General features: G+C 48.4%; 1 protein-coding gene across 1 annotated transcript in view; it reads right to left on the reverse strand.

Moving 5' to 3' along the window:
* LOC103210685 (transient receptor potential cation channel subfamily V member 5-like) overlaps positions 1-15,478 on the reverse strand; it is a 24,664-nt gene that overhangs the window by 1,727 nt on the left and 7,459 nt on the right. Inside the window, exons 6-11 of the mRNA XM_042783076.1 lie at positions 12,820-12,881; positions 5,947-6,029; positions 5,758-5,834; positions 5,350-5,515; positions 5,093-5,159; positions 2,908-3,176 (exon numbers count right to left, since the gene is read on the reverse strand). Of these exons, the coding sequence (XP_042639010.1) occupies positions 2,908-3,176; positions 5,093-5,159; positions 5,350-5,515; positions 5,758-5,834; positions 5,947-6,029; positions 12,820-12,881 (724 nt within the window). The remainder of the gene's footprint in view (positions 1-2,907; positions 3,177-5,092; positions 5,160-5,349; positions 5,516-5,757; positions 5,835-5,946; positions 6,030-12,819; positions 12,882-15,478) is intronic.

Raw genomic sequence — 15,478 nt, forward strand, 5'->3', positions numbered from 1 at the left:
AGTCTGTCCCCACCCCATAGTCTGTCCCCACACCAGTCTATCCTCTACCCCATAGTCTGGGTCAGCTACTAAGTGTTCTACACATCCCTCATTGGGAAAGGAGAGAGGGTATTTTACCTTTCTGTTCAGATTCAAGAAAAATGAGTCACTCTGAGCTACTCTCATTTCTTTTTCATAGGAAAGCCAAAGACTAACTATCTTGATTTAAATAAGATGATTAAATATACTCTTTATGATATTGGGTATAAAGTGATGTTGCTACTGTTCAAGGACTGTGCAGCAAATCAAACACCACATCCTAAGAAGGAAGAAGGCCAATTAATGACTCTGGGAGGAAAATGTCTAATGACACATCACGTGTGCTGTCCTTTGAAACATAGAAGACATGTTTATCAGATATGCCTGTGCCTCAAATCTGGGAGGGATGAAGACCGAAGCAATATAAAATGACCTCACCAGATTAGAATGCTGGTCTCAAACCAGTAACATGGAATTCAAGGAAAACAAATGGAAGGCCCTACTTTCATGTTGCCTGATAAAAAATCAAAACCAAACTCCTGGCCGTCGAGTCAATCAGACTCATAGCCACCCCTCCTTGGGTTTGCGAGGCGGCATCTCTACGGAAGTAGATTGCCCAATCTTCCTTCTGCAGAGTGGCTGGTGGGTTTGAACCACTGATCTTTAGGTGGTATTGATAGTAGACTAGCATGACCTCTCTTTGTAGCACATTGCTCCACTCATACTAGGATCATCCTACATTTGAAAAGAGCGTGATCTATTAGTGCATGAATGGAGGGTCTCATCAGGAAGCGTTGGGGCAAAGAAGGCCTCATGGTTGAAGGAGCTAGCAGTCCTCACATGACCCAATTCTCCTGCCTCATACCTTCCACTCCCCGTCTTTCTCAGCACTCCACACTGGCCTCCTCTCAGTTTCCTCCTACCTCAGGACTCGCAATCATTCTATTCCCTTTCCTTGGATGTTTGCTCCTATAAATCCCCTTCTTGCCCCATCAGTCAGACCCCACCTACTTTTGGTACTACCTCCAAAATCCACGTCACCACCACTACCACCTCTATCACCACCACTACCACCTCCACCACCACCAACACCACCATTGTCACCATCACCTCCACCACCACTACTGCCATGACCACCACCACCATCATCATCTCTACCACACCCCACCCCCACTGTCACTGCTACAACCACTACCTATCACTTCCACAACCACCACCACCACCATTTCTACCACATCCGTCACTATCCAGCCCTTGGCTGTAGCCTTAGATTTAAGGATGGGCTGGAGACCCAAACTTGTTCCCAAAGATGGAACTGGGCTTGCTGGTGAAGTGACACTCTTTTAAAGGCTGCAGTGTTGCACAGTGTCAAGAAGCACACAGAACACAGCACAAATGGGGCCCCGGGACTGTGTAATGCTGTGTTTCTCCTTCCCTAGGGAGTCTGAGACATCTACTAACTATCTCACCATCATGATGGAAGAGCCTACACAGAGTACAGCAGAACAGAGACACTGCTCTCATGTGTGCAACGGACACCTGGACTCCATCCAGACCTGCCTGAAGCCAGTTTAATCTTCTAGACATCTATTATGAAGATGAACACATCCTCGTACTTGCAGTAAAAGTCTATTTGAGGTTAGTTTTCTGGCCCTGCAGCCAAAAGTTCTGAGGGACACAAACCTCACGTTCCACCCCTAACTGGCTGATTCCTCCCCATCTTTATGGCCTCATCTTAAACGCCACTTGCTCAAGACATTTCTGGCCAGATTTTCCTGTTGTGACTCCCGTAGCACCTGGTGGTTCTCTGGAGGTTTTCACTACTGTCACCATGCAGCTGTCTGTAGGTTGTTTGTCTGTCCTTCCAACTCGACAGCTAGCTTGAGGGGAGCACAGACTGCGTCTTCTGGGTTCACCCTGTGTCCCCAGCTCCTAGACACTCCCCAACACAACACAGAATAATTCTTTGTAAATGGATGGAAAGTCTGGGGCACACATGATGGCTGTGTGCAAGCATGTGAAGGTGTCCATATAGAAGAGTATGTTCTGTTGTCATTCTAGAGAAGATTGGGGTTGAAGGGTGGGATTGCAGGAAGAAAGAGTTCAGCTCAACTCATCATAGGCCTTTGTAATAACAAAAACCTACAACATATGAAAAAACTCATCTCTCCCTACCCCCTATCCATATCCATAAGGTAATATGTTCCTACTCACTATTCAAGTGGATATTGATTGGAAGACTCTCTGGCCAATAAACAATTATTATGTTAGATAGGACCTTCAACTAGAAGGACCACTAAGGTCACTTCCAATTCAATGCTTTTCTTAATCTCTGATGAGACCAAAATAAAAGAAGTTCAGGGAGATTTATAGGAGCAAATAGAAAATCAGATTCAAAATAAGAACTAGAATATATAAGGTCAAGAGAGTTAGTGGCTCCCATTGGAATTCAGGGTGACTCCTGGGTCTGTGTCCTTCTCTCTTGAAGTCAAAACCCCTGTCCTATCCTTGTATCTTCTTTCTACCCCTTGCATTGATGCTCAGGTGACTCAGGTTTCCATCAATCTCTGTTGAAGTGGTAACTCCCTTGGTTATCCCGCGGTTCTCCTTTCACTGGTCTACCAGCCCAGATCCCGTTTTGTTTTTTCTCTCCATTCCCTGCCCCTCAGCAGGACTGTTGCTGTTGTTGTTAGCTGCCATTGACTCAACACTAATTCCTGGTGACCTTACGGGCAACAGCACAAAACGATGTCTGGTCCTGCACCGTCTTCACGATCTTAGGTTGTGTCTGAGTCTGTTATTACAGCTATTGCGTCAGTCCATCTCGTGAGGGTTTCCCTTATTTCCACTGATCTTCTACTTTACTTGCATTGGTACTTAAAAACTCACCTGGGCTCTCCAGAGCTCATCCCTCTCGTGGGCCACCCGCCAGTGGGTGTCACCCATCATGGCGATGAACAGGTTAAGCATGAGCAGCGTCGCAATGACGGTGAAGGCACAGTAGACCACACTGAACATGAAGGGCAGGTCCACGTCATAGTTGGCAGGCCCATCAATAACGGTGAGGAAGAGCTCGAAGGTGCTGAACAAAGACATGGGGTAGTCGTAGAAATGCCCCAGGTTGTTTGGGTCCTCTGTCTGGAAGATGATGTAGAATGCTGCCTCGCCCAGGAGATGGGGAAACAGAGTGACAGGATAAGCATGGCTGCTCAGTATCCATCCTTCCTCCCATACACACACCTCCATGTACTCACACATCTGCACACACACTTACCCAAAAGGGCAGATGTGTGAGTGTGTGCATGGAGGTTGCATTTTACCTCTGGAACTGGCCAATCCTGAGATGTCCCCTAAGGTCATCATTTGGGTCATAGTGATAATCAGCCATTGAGCAAAAAGAGATCAATTAAGTAAGTTATCTGATTGGTTTTCACGTTTTAGGAAACCATGTATTTAAAAGGCAAGCTGTTACAAGAATGCACAGAATCTCCAACAATGTTAAAGAGCTGACTGAACGAAGAGCACCTGGATGACCACCCCTCACCCTGAGATGCCCATCGAAGGAAACCACCCCTGTGCTGCGGGGAGCAGAGTGGCATCGTGGACTCTTATGGCAGCATTGGAAACTTTAAGACTCCTCTTTCAATAGGGAGCTGAGGCAAGAAAAAGGTGACCTGGTCCCCAGAGCAGACACAGAGTCTGTGACAAAATCCTGCTTATTTATTGGAGAAAAAGCAAATGTAGGGCCAAAAAGAGAGAAATCAGGGCATCTACAGCAAAGTGCTCATCGTGTAATCTGTGTACGTGTGGATGCAGATGGAGTGGGGGTGGGGAGAGAGGGGGCATGAGGACTCAGGAAAAGTGGGACACTCCGGACAGACTGGGCTGCCCCAGCTCTGTTTCCTACCTCAGATCGTGTTTGTGTTTCTCTCATGCTCTGTATTGTTTTGTGGGAACAGCAGGAACAGTGCTCCTTGTACCCAGTTATGTTCTATTAGAGTTGGGCAGTCTTCAAAGATCATCTAGTACAATCCCCTCATTTTATGATCAGCTGGAGAAACTGGGGGCTGGGTGAGAGTCGTGGGCCTTCCTGTCTCCCTCCCTGGGCCCTTCTGCACTCCACGTCTCCCTAAGAACGCACTCCTCCTCGTTCCCTTCTCTCTGGCTCCTTCTCAGCTGTCTTTTGTTCCCTGCTCCTTTTTCCTTCTCCTCCGTCACCTTGACTGAGTCTGCTTGTCTCTGTTCCTCTGTCTCTCTCTTCACAACTCTTCTTTTTCCGTTTTCCTCCCCACTCTTTGAACTCTGTTTCTGTACTTTCTTTTTCTAATTCTTTCCTTTATCTCAACTTCAAATGCTCACAGATGGAAAAAAAAGAACACTGTGTTTTATTGAATGCTTTATGTTTCTTCTGAATTGTAAATGTAGGAAGTTAAACACTGTACTCTGTTTGCCTACGTAGTTCTCAAAGGTCCACCATTGACCAGCCTTTTCTCTGAAATGTCCCTCTCTCTTTCCAAAGCCCATTCTTTCCCTCTCCTTTAAAGACCTTAAAAAAAAAAAAAAAAAAACACCAGAAACCAAACTCACTACCAAACAGTGGTTGCTGGGCATTAACTTAATGCAAATATAATTGGCCCAGAGAGTCAGAACACATGGGCTCCCTCTAAGCCAACTTGCATAGCCCAGATCCTCTGGAGATGGGTGTACTTTTTGACTCACTTCTTGGACCTTGAGAGCTTGTTTGGAGGGTCTAGCAGGGGAGGGCAGCTACTGGTATACCCTTGACCAAGGGACAATCTTCCTCTATCAGAGAAATTCGTCCTCTTCAACCGAGCGTGTAGCTTCAGGAGGGACGCACACGGGGCAATGAGGGAGGAAGAGGACACCCACCGAGCCAGCCAGATCAGCCGAATCAACCCAGCCATCAATGGGGTGACAGATGTTGCAGCCAGATCAAACCTCGCGTCCTGACTCACTTTTTGGAAGTGCAAAGGAGAACTGAAAGAAAGAGAGAGCTTGGGCTCTCTGGAGAACTGGATCTGATGGTCAGTGGAGGAAAGAACGCAGCTCTCACCTGAGGCGAAGCCCAAGATGACCACAGCCATGAGCCAGCAGAACCTCATCAGGTCTCCAAAGATCATCTAATGGAGACAGACAAGGGGAGAGAGCGGGAACGATTCCTTCTCCATCTGTCCCTGAGCCACAGACCAGGAGGCCCCAAAGTTGTACCAAGTCCACCCCGAGCAGAATTTCTTTTTTTGCTCCCACACTCATCCCTCCAGTAGCAGGTCCTGTGGCTGACAACAGGGGATGCTTGGAGGAGACACAGACCTTCTGGATCATGATGGTGAAGGGGCCCAGCATCTGGAATCCGCGGGCAAAGAACATGACACTGCACCAGCCCAGCACCAGGGCAAAGGACATGGGCACCACCTCTCCATTGACACTGGTGAGCCGCATGACCATGGTGACCAGCACCAGGCAGGCGTAGGTGATGCTGGGGGTAGGAGGAGAGAAGGGTTGAGTTATCCTGGAACCAGCAGCAAAAGGGTACTGAGACATACCTGAAAATTCCAGCTTAGTCCTTACTCTGAAACTACATACCACCCCACATTCACACCCACTTGAGAGAAATCCCCTGAGGTCAGGATCAGCTGAGGTCTAGGTCCCAGACAGCAAGAATTGGAGACCTGGAGGGACTCTCAAGGGAAGGGAGGGCTGCGAGAAGGGGACACTCACATGATGACATGGAACGGCCCCCCAAGGATGGTCTGCCCAAAATAGCGAGTGGCCCCAACCCTGAAGATGTCCGGGATCTGAGGAGAGGCCAGGGAGACACGAAGAAACTGGCTTTAAGCTCCCCAAAGACTGGAGATTAGGCTGGCTTTCTGAGCAGACAGCCTCACCTGAACCCCGCCGATGCCTCACCTCCACAAGCAAGATGGTCACGGCCCCAAAGACGGTCACCAGCTCCCCTACCAGTCTGATGTTATCCTGGAAGGTCACATAGGCTTCCTGAGGGGGAAATTCAGGACGAGATGTACTTTCTGATGGGTGGAGAGCCGAAGCCTTTTGGGGAAGGATTCTGTTATGAGTTCAAGTGGCTCCCAAAAGATCTGTTCATGTTCTATCCTTGGACCAGTGAATGGGACCTTGTTTGGAAACAGGGTCTTTGAAGATGTTATCAGTTAACATGAGGCCACACTGGAGGAGAGTGGGTCCTAATCCAACCACAGTGGTGTCTTTATAAAAGAGGGGAAGAGACCCAGAGGGAAGATGGAGGCAGAGATTGGAGTGATTGGCAGCTGTCACCAGAAGCGGGGTGAGAGGCATGGCACAGCTCTTCTCGCAGAGCAGTGTAAAGGAATCAACACGGTCAACACCCTAAACTCGAACTTCTGGCCTCCAGACCATGAGACAATAGATTTCTGTTTCTACAAGCCTCCCAGTTTGTGGTATTTTGTTAGACAGCCCTGGGAAACATCGACAAGGTCTAAAGTGGCCCAGGGCTAGCAAAGAGGAAAAAAAGCCCTGCTTGCCACACCCCCACCCTCACCCCCATGCTATTTGCTGCTGTGGCCAATTCCACGAGTCCACGTGTCCAAGGTTCAGTGCAGGTTCCTCATACTGGTGACTGGAGCTATCTCCTGGCAAACCACCTTTTCTGTGTGTGAACGTGTTGTACAGAGTGGTCTGTGTGTGTCTGTGGAGCTCAGAACCCACTCCAGAGCATCAAAGCGAGAAGGCTGAGCCAACAGGAAGGGGTTGAAGTGGCGGCAGGTTTGAGTAGGACCAGACTTATCAAGGGACAGTGGGAACGCTTCAGGAGAGACCGGGCCAGGAGCTGGCTTCAATGTGCCTAGCCAACCTTAACAGCCCATGACTAGACTGGTTACTTTAAAAAAAAAAAATTAACAATCTGTGTGCTTCCGTGATAGTCATCTCTCTTGAGAAACTGGTAAGCTTTATCATATAACAGAAAAATGTCTTTTTTGCTTTGCTTCCAAGAAAACTGAGTTCTTTCTGTTGCTGTTTTGTCTTGTCTGCAGCTGGAACCACTATCTCTGCATCCCTGTCTCCCCTCCGCGGACCTGCTCTTTTTCCTTATCTTCACCTTCCAGCGCATCTGTCTCCCACTGTAAACCACTCACCTCCTCGTTAGAGTCAGGGAGTAAGGAGCCCCGTTGCTGGGCCATGAGTCGACTCTGATTCACAGCCATCCCATGGGACAGAGCAGAACTTCCCCAGAGGGTTTTCTTGGCTGTAATCTTTATGGAAGCAGACTGTCAAGGCTTTTCTCCTGAAGAGCCACTGGGTTGGTTTGAAACACCAACCTTTTGCTTAGTGGCCAAGTGCTTAAGCCTTGTACCACCAGGGCTCCTCAGCAAGGAGTAGGATAAACTATAAATATATCCACTTTAAAAACAAAATAACATTTAAGCATAGAAATGAAATAACTGCTTCTATGCTATATATGTGTCTGTACAACATTTTCTAACTCTTTTTAAAACTCAGTATGTTGGTTGGGTATTTTGGGAAAATACCAACCTTTTCTGGGCTCACCTAAGAAGGGAAGGAGCTGTCTGCCAGATGGCTGGGAGCACTATGAAGGTCAGAGCACTCCTAGTGGTCAGAAGGAGAGTTGCAGTAAGTACTTTTCCAGAGATTCCAAGAGCCTGGGGCACTGACCAGATGGTGAAATCCCAACTAATGGACAATCATGGGACAGTATGATCACCAACCTTCCTGCTGGGACTTGCCCATACCAGCTCTTTGTCTATCTAGCAGATTCCTTTACAGGTAGTAGTTCCCTTGGCCCAGGTCACCAGCAAGTGACACAGGTGCTCAGAAACCCCAAGCCTTTGTCTCAGCTCGACCTCCACTGCTCTAGAGGGCCTGCACCCCACCCTGTCACTGGGCTACTCTCCCCTGTGCCAGCCTACCAAGAGCCCTTTTTTGGCGGCTCTCCAAGACCATCACACAGACCCCGTGGTTGTGCACTGTCGAGTTGATTCCAACTCTTAGCGGCCCCTGGTGACAGAGCAGGGCTGCCCCGTAGGCTTTCCTCGGCCATCATCTTTACGGGAGCAGACCTCCAGGTCACCACTGGCTGAGCTGCTTGGCAATCACAAGAACCTGCTTACTCAGATGCTAGTGCTCCCTCGCTGGGACAGGGAGCAGGGCGTGTAGCTGGCTAAAGGCAGCGGAGCAGGTCCTAAGGAGGGAGAAGGCTGTGATCCGGGACCTCGCTCCGGAAGGAGACAGATGCAGACCTGTGGTACGGCAGGCCTGCTCCAGGCCCCACCTGGCCAGCGGGGTGCCCTTGCCAAACAATGTAACTTTGTTTGCCCTCTGGCTTAGCATCTTCAAAATGGTGGTGATGACTGTATCTGCTGACAAGGGTCTTCATGAGGAATAAACGGTAACATTCCTTGCCGTTTGTTATAGGCTGAATTGTGTGCCCCAAGATATGTGTTGGAATGCTAAGTCTTATCCATGTGGATAAGGAGCCCTGGTGGTATAATGGTTAAGCAGTTGGGTGCTAACTGAAAGATCAGGTGTTTGAATCCACCCCTGACTCTGCGGGAGAAGGACCTGGGGATCTGCCCCTATAAAGATGACAGCCTAGAAAACCCCATGGGGCAGTTCTGTGCTGTCACACGGGGTCACCACGAGCTGAAATCTACTCAAGGTCACCCAACAACAGCATCCATGGAGATGTCATCTCCTTTGGGAATAGGGATTTCTTGTTATATGAGGCTATGTTGGTGTAGGGCAGGGTGTGTCTACAGCCAATCCCTTTTGAGATTAAAGGGTCTGATCAGACACGGAAGCAAGCACACACAAACGGGGCGAGAGCTCCGAAGAATGCCTAGAAGCCAGATGAGGATCTGCCCCCAGAGCAGACAGAGCTTCCCCGAGAGCCAGCCCCCTGGATCTGGACTTCTTGTCTCCTTAACTGCAAGGCAGCAAGCTTCTGTTCTTCAAAACCACCCACTTGTGGTATTTCTGTTACAGCAGCTCCGAGAAAGAACATGAAATATGTCCCAGACGCCAGAAGAACAAACCAATCTGTCTTGGAAGAAGTACAGCCAGAATGCTCCACAGAACCAAGAATGGTGGGACTTCTCCCATCCTTTGGACATGGTATAGGAGGCAGCAGTCCTGGAGAAGGACATCAGGCTTGGTAAAGCTGAGGGTCAGTGAAAAAGAAGAAGACCTTCAACGAGATGCATTGACACAGGAGCTGCAACAATGGGCTCAAACGGCAATGACTGTGAGGCTGGTGTAGGACTGGGGGCAGTGTTTCCTTCTGCAAAAATAGCATCACTATGAGTTGGAACTGACTCGCCAGCACCTAAAGACAACAACAAGAAACTAAGACACCGTTCAAGGGTCCAAAGGATCTCAACATCAGCATCCTGCAGTGCCTTGCTGGAGACACAGAATCGCAGTGTCAGAACCCACATGTTCTAGGGCCTCAGAAGCCTTGTGGCCATTTTCAGCTCTGTGTCGGGCACCCAGAAAGCTCACTGGAGATGTTTTGCTTACCTGCCAGCCACCTGCCTCCCTCATCTCCCCCTGCCTCCACCTGCTGTGCCTGTCCCACAGTGAGTTGGTGAGGATCCCTGAGCAAAGTCATATAGTGATGGAGATCAACTGAGTAAGCAGTATGGCGCTTTCGGTTGGTCAGCACTTATGAGGAAACATGATGGGAATGCAAGTCTATTGCAAGGAGAGGTGATGGGGTCCATGGTTTGAAATGCCCCCACCCCATCCCCAGGCCTACCCACTGTCCCTGCTGGCCTGCACCACCCCCTCCCTGGTGCTTGTCATCTGGACAGTCATTCCCCTTCCAGTCACTCCTTCAATGTCCTGTGCCCTTCAGGACCGAGACAGAAGGAAAACCTGGCAAGCACGGATCAGCGCCCTCCCAGGGTCCACCCGGACATTCCACATTCAAGCAAATGGACCCACGTACAGAAGCCGTGTCCTCAGGCCTGGCTGAGCGAGACTCACTCAAAACGTTCACAGAGGCCACAGGCAGGCCTATGGCTCATGCTGGCTTAGGGGAGCTGGGTGTCCCCTGGGAACCAGTATTTTACCAGCTCCCGAGGTTTCTAAAACAAAACACCATGGCCCTTAGCTGCTAACCTAAAGGCTGGCAGTTTGAACTCACCCAGCGACACCAAAGAGGGAAGACTAGCATTCTGCTTCTGTAAAGATGACAGCCGAGAAAATCCTGTGGGGCAGTCCAACTCCGTACCTCTGGAGTCGCCATGAGTCGGAATCAACGCCACTGCAATGCAGCCTTTTGTTGGCTTCTTCCAGCAAGAGGCCGATGTAGAAAGCTGAGCTTTGTCGAAGGTAGTTAATTCCAGAGCTAAGACTAAAACTCAAGCAGCCTAGCTGGCTGACGCTGAACCTCACACTCACGTGGAAACCTAAGAGAACCAGTACTGCAGCCGGTGCAGCCTCGTGGAAACAGAAGGACGAGCGTCCTTCTGTCTCGACTGTCCTGAGACGGTGCTGCGGGCTGACCTCAGAGCCGCAAGGAATCTTCAGGATCACGGGCCCAGCAGCTTCTCTGGATCCCATGTGATCCATGGAGGAGTTTCTGCAGTGACTGAGAGTCCTGCACTTCCACATTTACGGTAAGACAGGATCCACCTGTCTAAGAAAAAGCTCCACAAGTTAACTCAGAAGGCGACCGTAACACAAATCAATTCAAGACACTGTACTCAGGAACTTTCACTTTTCTGTGACTTTCTAGTAACAAAAAGTAGAAAAAGGAGAACTTCCTGTTATTTAAAAAATGTGATGTATCTTCAAAGCAGAGACTTTCAAATCATGGTGATAAGTCTGAGAGCCCCAATCTCATCTGAATTGATTTGCTACTGAGTCAAAGGCACAAGAATGTCCCACAACCTCAGGTCCAAGGCACATGGGTGCCCCAGGACCTCAGGATCGAGGCACACGGGTGCCCCACAACCTTAGAACCGAGGCACATGGGTGCCTCACAACTTCAGGACTGAGGCTCCAATGGTGACATCTTTTGTTGGTATGTCCATCACTCAAGCCCCTTACTCAGCATTCTGAACATCCTACCCCAACCCCAAAAAGAATATTGAAAAGTCTAGAGTCTCTATTTAATGCAAAGTGATCTTCACTTAAGGAAAAGGCAAAAGGATAAAAATGAAGGCAGGAGGAAAGAGTAGGGGAGAAAAAGAAGGACACAGGGGCCCTTAGGAGTCCCTGGGGGCTGCAAATGATTCACACACTGGGCTGCTAACCGAAAGCTCAGAGGGAGCTCCACAAGAAAGGCCTGGCCATCTACTTCTGAAAGGTCGCAGCCACTGAAAACCCCAGGAGGCACAGTTCTCTGACACACATGGGGTGGCCACGAAGCAGAGTCATTCGATGGCAACTGGAGGAAGAGGGGTATTGAGTTATAGTGATGCTTCTCCCAGCCCTGAGGCAACAGGGCAGATCTAGTCCAGATAACTGAGATGGTCTGGCTGAGAAGAATGTACTTGTGCACACAGTCCTTCCCCAAAGAGAAAGAGACACACTCAAAGGAGATGGAGAAAATCACTGGCCCGCGTCTCCAACTCCCAGGCAATCCGGAGTTCAGCACTCTGCACCCAGGCAATCTCTAGGCAAAGACTGGGAGGCAGTGGAGGTGGGGAGGAAAGCACCTGAGGAAGTAGACCCAGGAGGATGCACCTGCCAACCACCTCCACTTCTCCATGTTCACACAGCTCCTCCATTTCTAACCACCTCCACCCTCTTGTCTGCATGATGTCCTTGATCCCTGTTACGAGTTGAATTGTGTCTTCCAAAATATGTGTGTTTGGCAAAAGCATGATTCCAGGGTTATACAATTATCCTTCACTTTGTGACTCGATGCATGTTGTAAATCCTAACCTCTAGGATGTTAATAATAAGGGCTCTGGTGGTGCAGTGGTTCAGGTACTCAGCTGCTAACCAAAAGGCCAGCAGTTTGAATCCACCAGCCTCTCTGCAGGAGAAAGATGAGGCAGTGTGCTTCTGTAAAGATTGACAGCCTTGGAAACCCTCTGGAAAAGTTCTACTCTGTCCTATGGGGTTGCTGAGTCTGAATTGACTTGATGGCATGGGTTTGGCTTTTGGTTTTTTAATAGGAAAAGCCTAGATTGCCTTGAAGAGACTGTCGATAGAATTGTGGACATCAAAGGCAATTCTAGTGAAAGCTGAGAAGGAAGTGAGGAGAAAATCTCTATTGTTGTAGAGACTATATATGGTGCCAGCAACAGAATGCACTAGAAATGTGGACTTTAAATGTGCTTCTGGTAAGTTTTTAAAAGAAAATGATGAACACATGATTGGACAATGCAGTAGCAAAGGACCTGCCTGAATTATGTTCAAATGTTTGGTGGAAGGCAGAACTTGTAAATGATAAACTTGGATATGTGGATGATGAGATTTCAAAGCAAGATCTCAAAGAAGCCACATGGTTTCTTCTTGCTGCTTATAGTAAAACGCAAGAGGAAAGCTATGGACTTAAAAATAAACCGTGCAAAGTAAAAACAGAACTTAAAGATGGGAAAATCCTGTTGTACAAACTAAGGACATGTCCTAGAATGTTCACCAAGAACATGTCCACACAATCTTGTGTTAAAGAGATTAAACCTGACTGAAGGATCTAACTCACTATCACAGCAGAAAAGCCATCAGGGTGAGGGGATAGAGAAAGAAAAGGAAAGAATGCTGTCTGCTTCTTGGAATTTACACACAGGAAACAGGCCAAAGGAAAAGAACCATCCTGGAGCAGTTCAGAGATCAGCAGAACTACTGGAAGGAGCGTGAGAAGCAGGGCCTTCCTGGTTTCAAAGGGTGGGGCCAGGGTCTCCTGGATCTCAAAATGTGGGGCCACAGCCTTCTACGTCTCTAAGAGGTGGATCTTTGCCAGCACAGTTCTAGTGTGTGGGGCTGCCATTCACAAGTGCTACTAGGATAGGGCAACCACTCAAATCTGGGAGGGCAGGACTCCCATGGCCCAAGGGGGAAAATAACAGGCCTGTTGGGGCTGCGGGGTGGGGTCACCACTCAGATGGACTAGAGAATGGGGCTGCCTAATGCTGAGGGAGCAGAGTCACCATCCCAGAGAGCCTGGAATGTGGAGCTGAAGTCCAGAGCCTAGGGCCCTCCACCAAGAATCCAGAAGGCGTGGCCTACACCCAGAGTCTGGAGGGTGGGACTATTACTGAGATTGTCTCAGAGAAGAGGATTATTTTCAAGCCTTGAGAGCTAATGTAGTTTGTTATTCTGTTTGTTTGTTTTTGAACTTGGTGCCTATTATGCCTTCTTTCCCTCCAATTTCTCCCATTTGTAATGAAAATGTCTACCTTGTGTCTGTTCCACCAATGTACTTTGGAAACAGATAACTTGTAGTCTAGATTTCACAGGTTCACAGATGAAGAAAAATTTTGCACCAGGTTGGAATATGCCTAAAGCCTCACCCATATTTAATTTAGGTGATTCAGATGAGATTTTGGACTTGAAATTGATATAAGACTTTTGAGATAATATGATAGGGTGAATGTTTTGCATCTGGCAAGGACATGAATTTTCAAGAGTCAAAAGGTGGAAAGTTATGGATTGAAATACATGTTGTAAATACCAACCTCTATGCCTATGGTTATAATCTCTTTTGGGAATGGATTGTCTTTGTTATGTTGATGAAGTAGGATTAGTGTAGGGTGTATCTTGAGTCAATGTCTTTTGAGATGTAAAAGAGATTAAACAAGTGAGCACAGGAGAAATGGGGTAAAACACCCAGAGATATCCATGAAATTAGAAGCTGAAGTGATAAGGACCTTACTCCAGAGCTGACACCCAAAGAAAGCCTTCCCCTAGAACTAGCCAGAAGAATGAACAAATCTGTCTCGGAATAAGTACAGCCAGAATGCTCCTTAGAAGAAAAGACTGTGAGACTTCATCTCACATACTTTGGACATGTTATCAGGAGGGACTGTCTCTAGAAAAGGGTATTATGCTTGGTAAAGTACGGGGTCAATGAAAAAGAGGAAGATCATCATTGAGATGGATTGACACAGTGGGTGCGATGAGGTGGTCAAACAAAACCATTGTGAGGATGGCGCAGGACAAGGCAGTGTTTTGTTGTTATACATAGGTCACTACGAGTCAGAGCTGACCAAATAGCCTTCTAAACTGTTACAAAATATATTGTTTGTTAAAGCCATTCATTTGTGGTATTTCTGTTACAGCAGCATTAGAGAACTAAGACACTCCCCAATGTGGTCTGGCCCTCTTTCTGTTTGCCTCCTACTCATCTCCTTCATGTCCTTGTTCCCCAGTACAGTCTTCCTCCATTTCTAGTCACCCTCTACACTCTTGACTCCTTTGTGTTCTTTCTCCCCAATGTGGTCTCCACACCAGGCTGACCTTCATACTGAGATGAACATATGGAACAAGGCCTCTCCCTGTCACCCTGTCCCCCGTAGTAAGACTGCCTCCATACTCAACCTTCCTCTCAAAGCAGCAAACTCGTCATACACGTGGACTGTATATACAGAGAGACACGGTTACAGAAACAGGCGAGAAAGCATCTCCGCCGAGCTGAGCTCCAGGGAGACTCTGCTTCGTCTTGCCGTGTGCATACCACAACTTTTGGGGGTAACTCAGTGCAGAGTCTTTGCAGCTTGACTAGGCATATGGCTTACTTCCTTGCTGATCCAAACCACCCTTTTCAGAATCCTGGCAATCTCTTCCTGTGGCTGGCCCATCCTGCACAGAGATAAATCTCCACTCATGCAGTGCTGACTTTTCCTCCAAAATCTTCTCTCGTGTCTTTTGGTTTCTGCCCACATGCATGCACCCCCCCCCCTTTGCAGCTGTGTGGTCACTCAGGAGCAACCAGTATCTACATGGTGCCACACTTGCTGAGCACATGTGCTCTAAAGTACTCTTGAGAGTCTGCTCACCCTCCACACACCAAGGAGTGTTCGCTGCCTTCAACAGCAGGTTGTTACTCCACAGCTGGAACATCCTCACAACCTCAGGTCTCCAATGACATGGCAGGATAGCAGGCTTACAAAGGACTGCAGAGATTACTGACCTCAAGCTGCTACCCATCCCGGGCATCATCCTGGGATGTACGGGGGCAGGTGGTGCATCCGCAGACACACTATTGCCAATGCACCATGTTGACAGTACACGGAAGACAACACCGGCCGGGAGGGCTTTCTGCATTTCCCTAAGAGCCTGGGGACGGACTCGGGTGTCTCAGGCATGATTTTCCTCCCTCAGAACAACAGGGTTTCACTTGAACTTCCCACTACAAAGGGCTGGTCCTCTTTGCCAATGGCAACGCATTTCACAAATGTCCTGGTTCATAATACTAAGTGCCCATTCAACGTTCATGGAAGAAGCTGTAGCTCCCTGGGCAAATGATCTT

The sequence above is a fragment of the Orycteropus afer genome, unplaced genomic scaffold, assembly GCF_000298275.1.
Source record: "Orycteropus afer afer isolate SDZICR_OR568_19922 unplaced genomic scaffold, OryAfe1.0 scaffold00638, whole genome shotgun sequence".
Taxonomy (NCBI): domain Eukaryota; kingdom Metazoa; phylum Chordata; class Mammalia; order Tubulidentata; family Orycteropodidae; genus Orycteropus; species Orycteropus afer.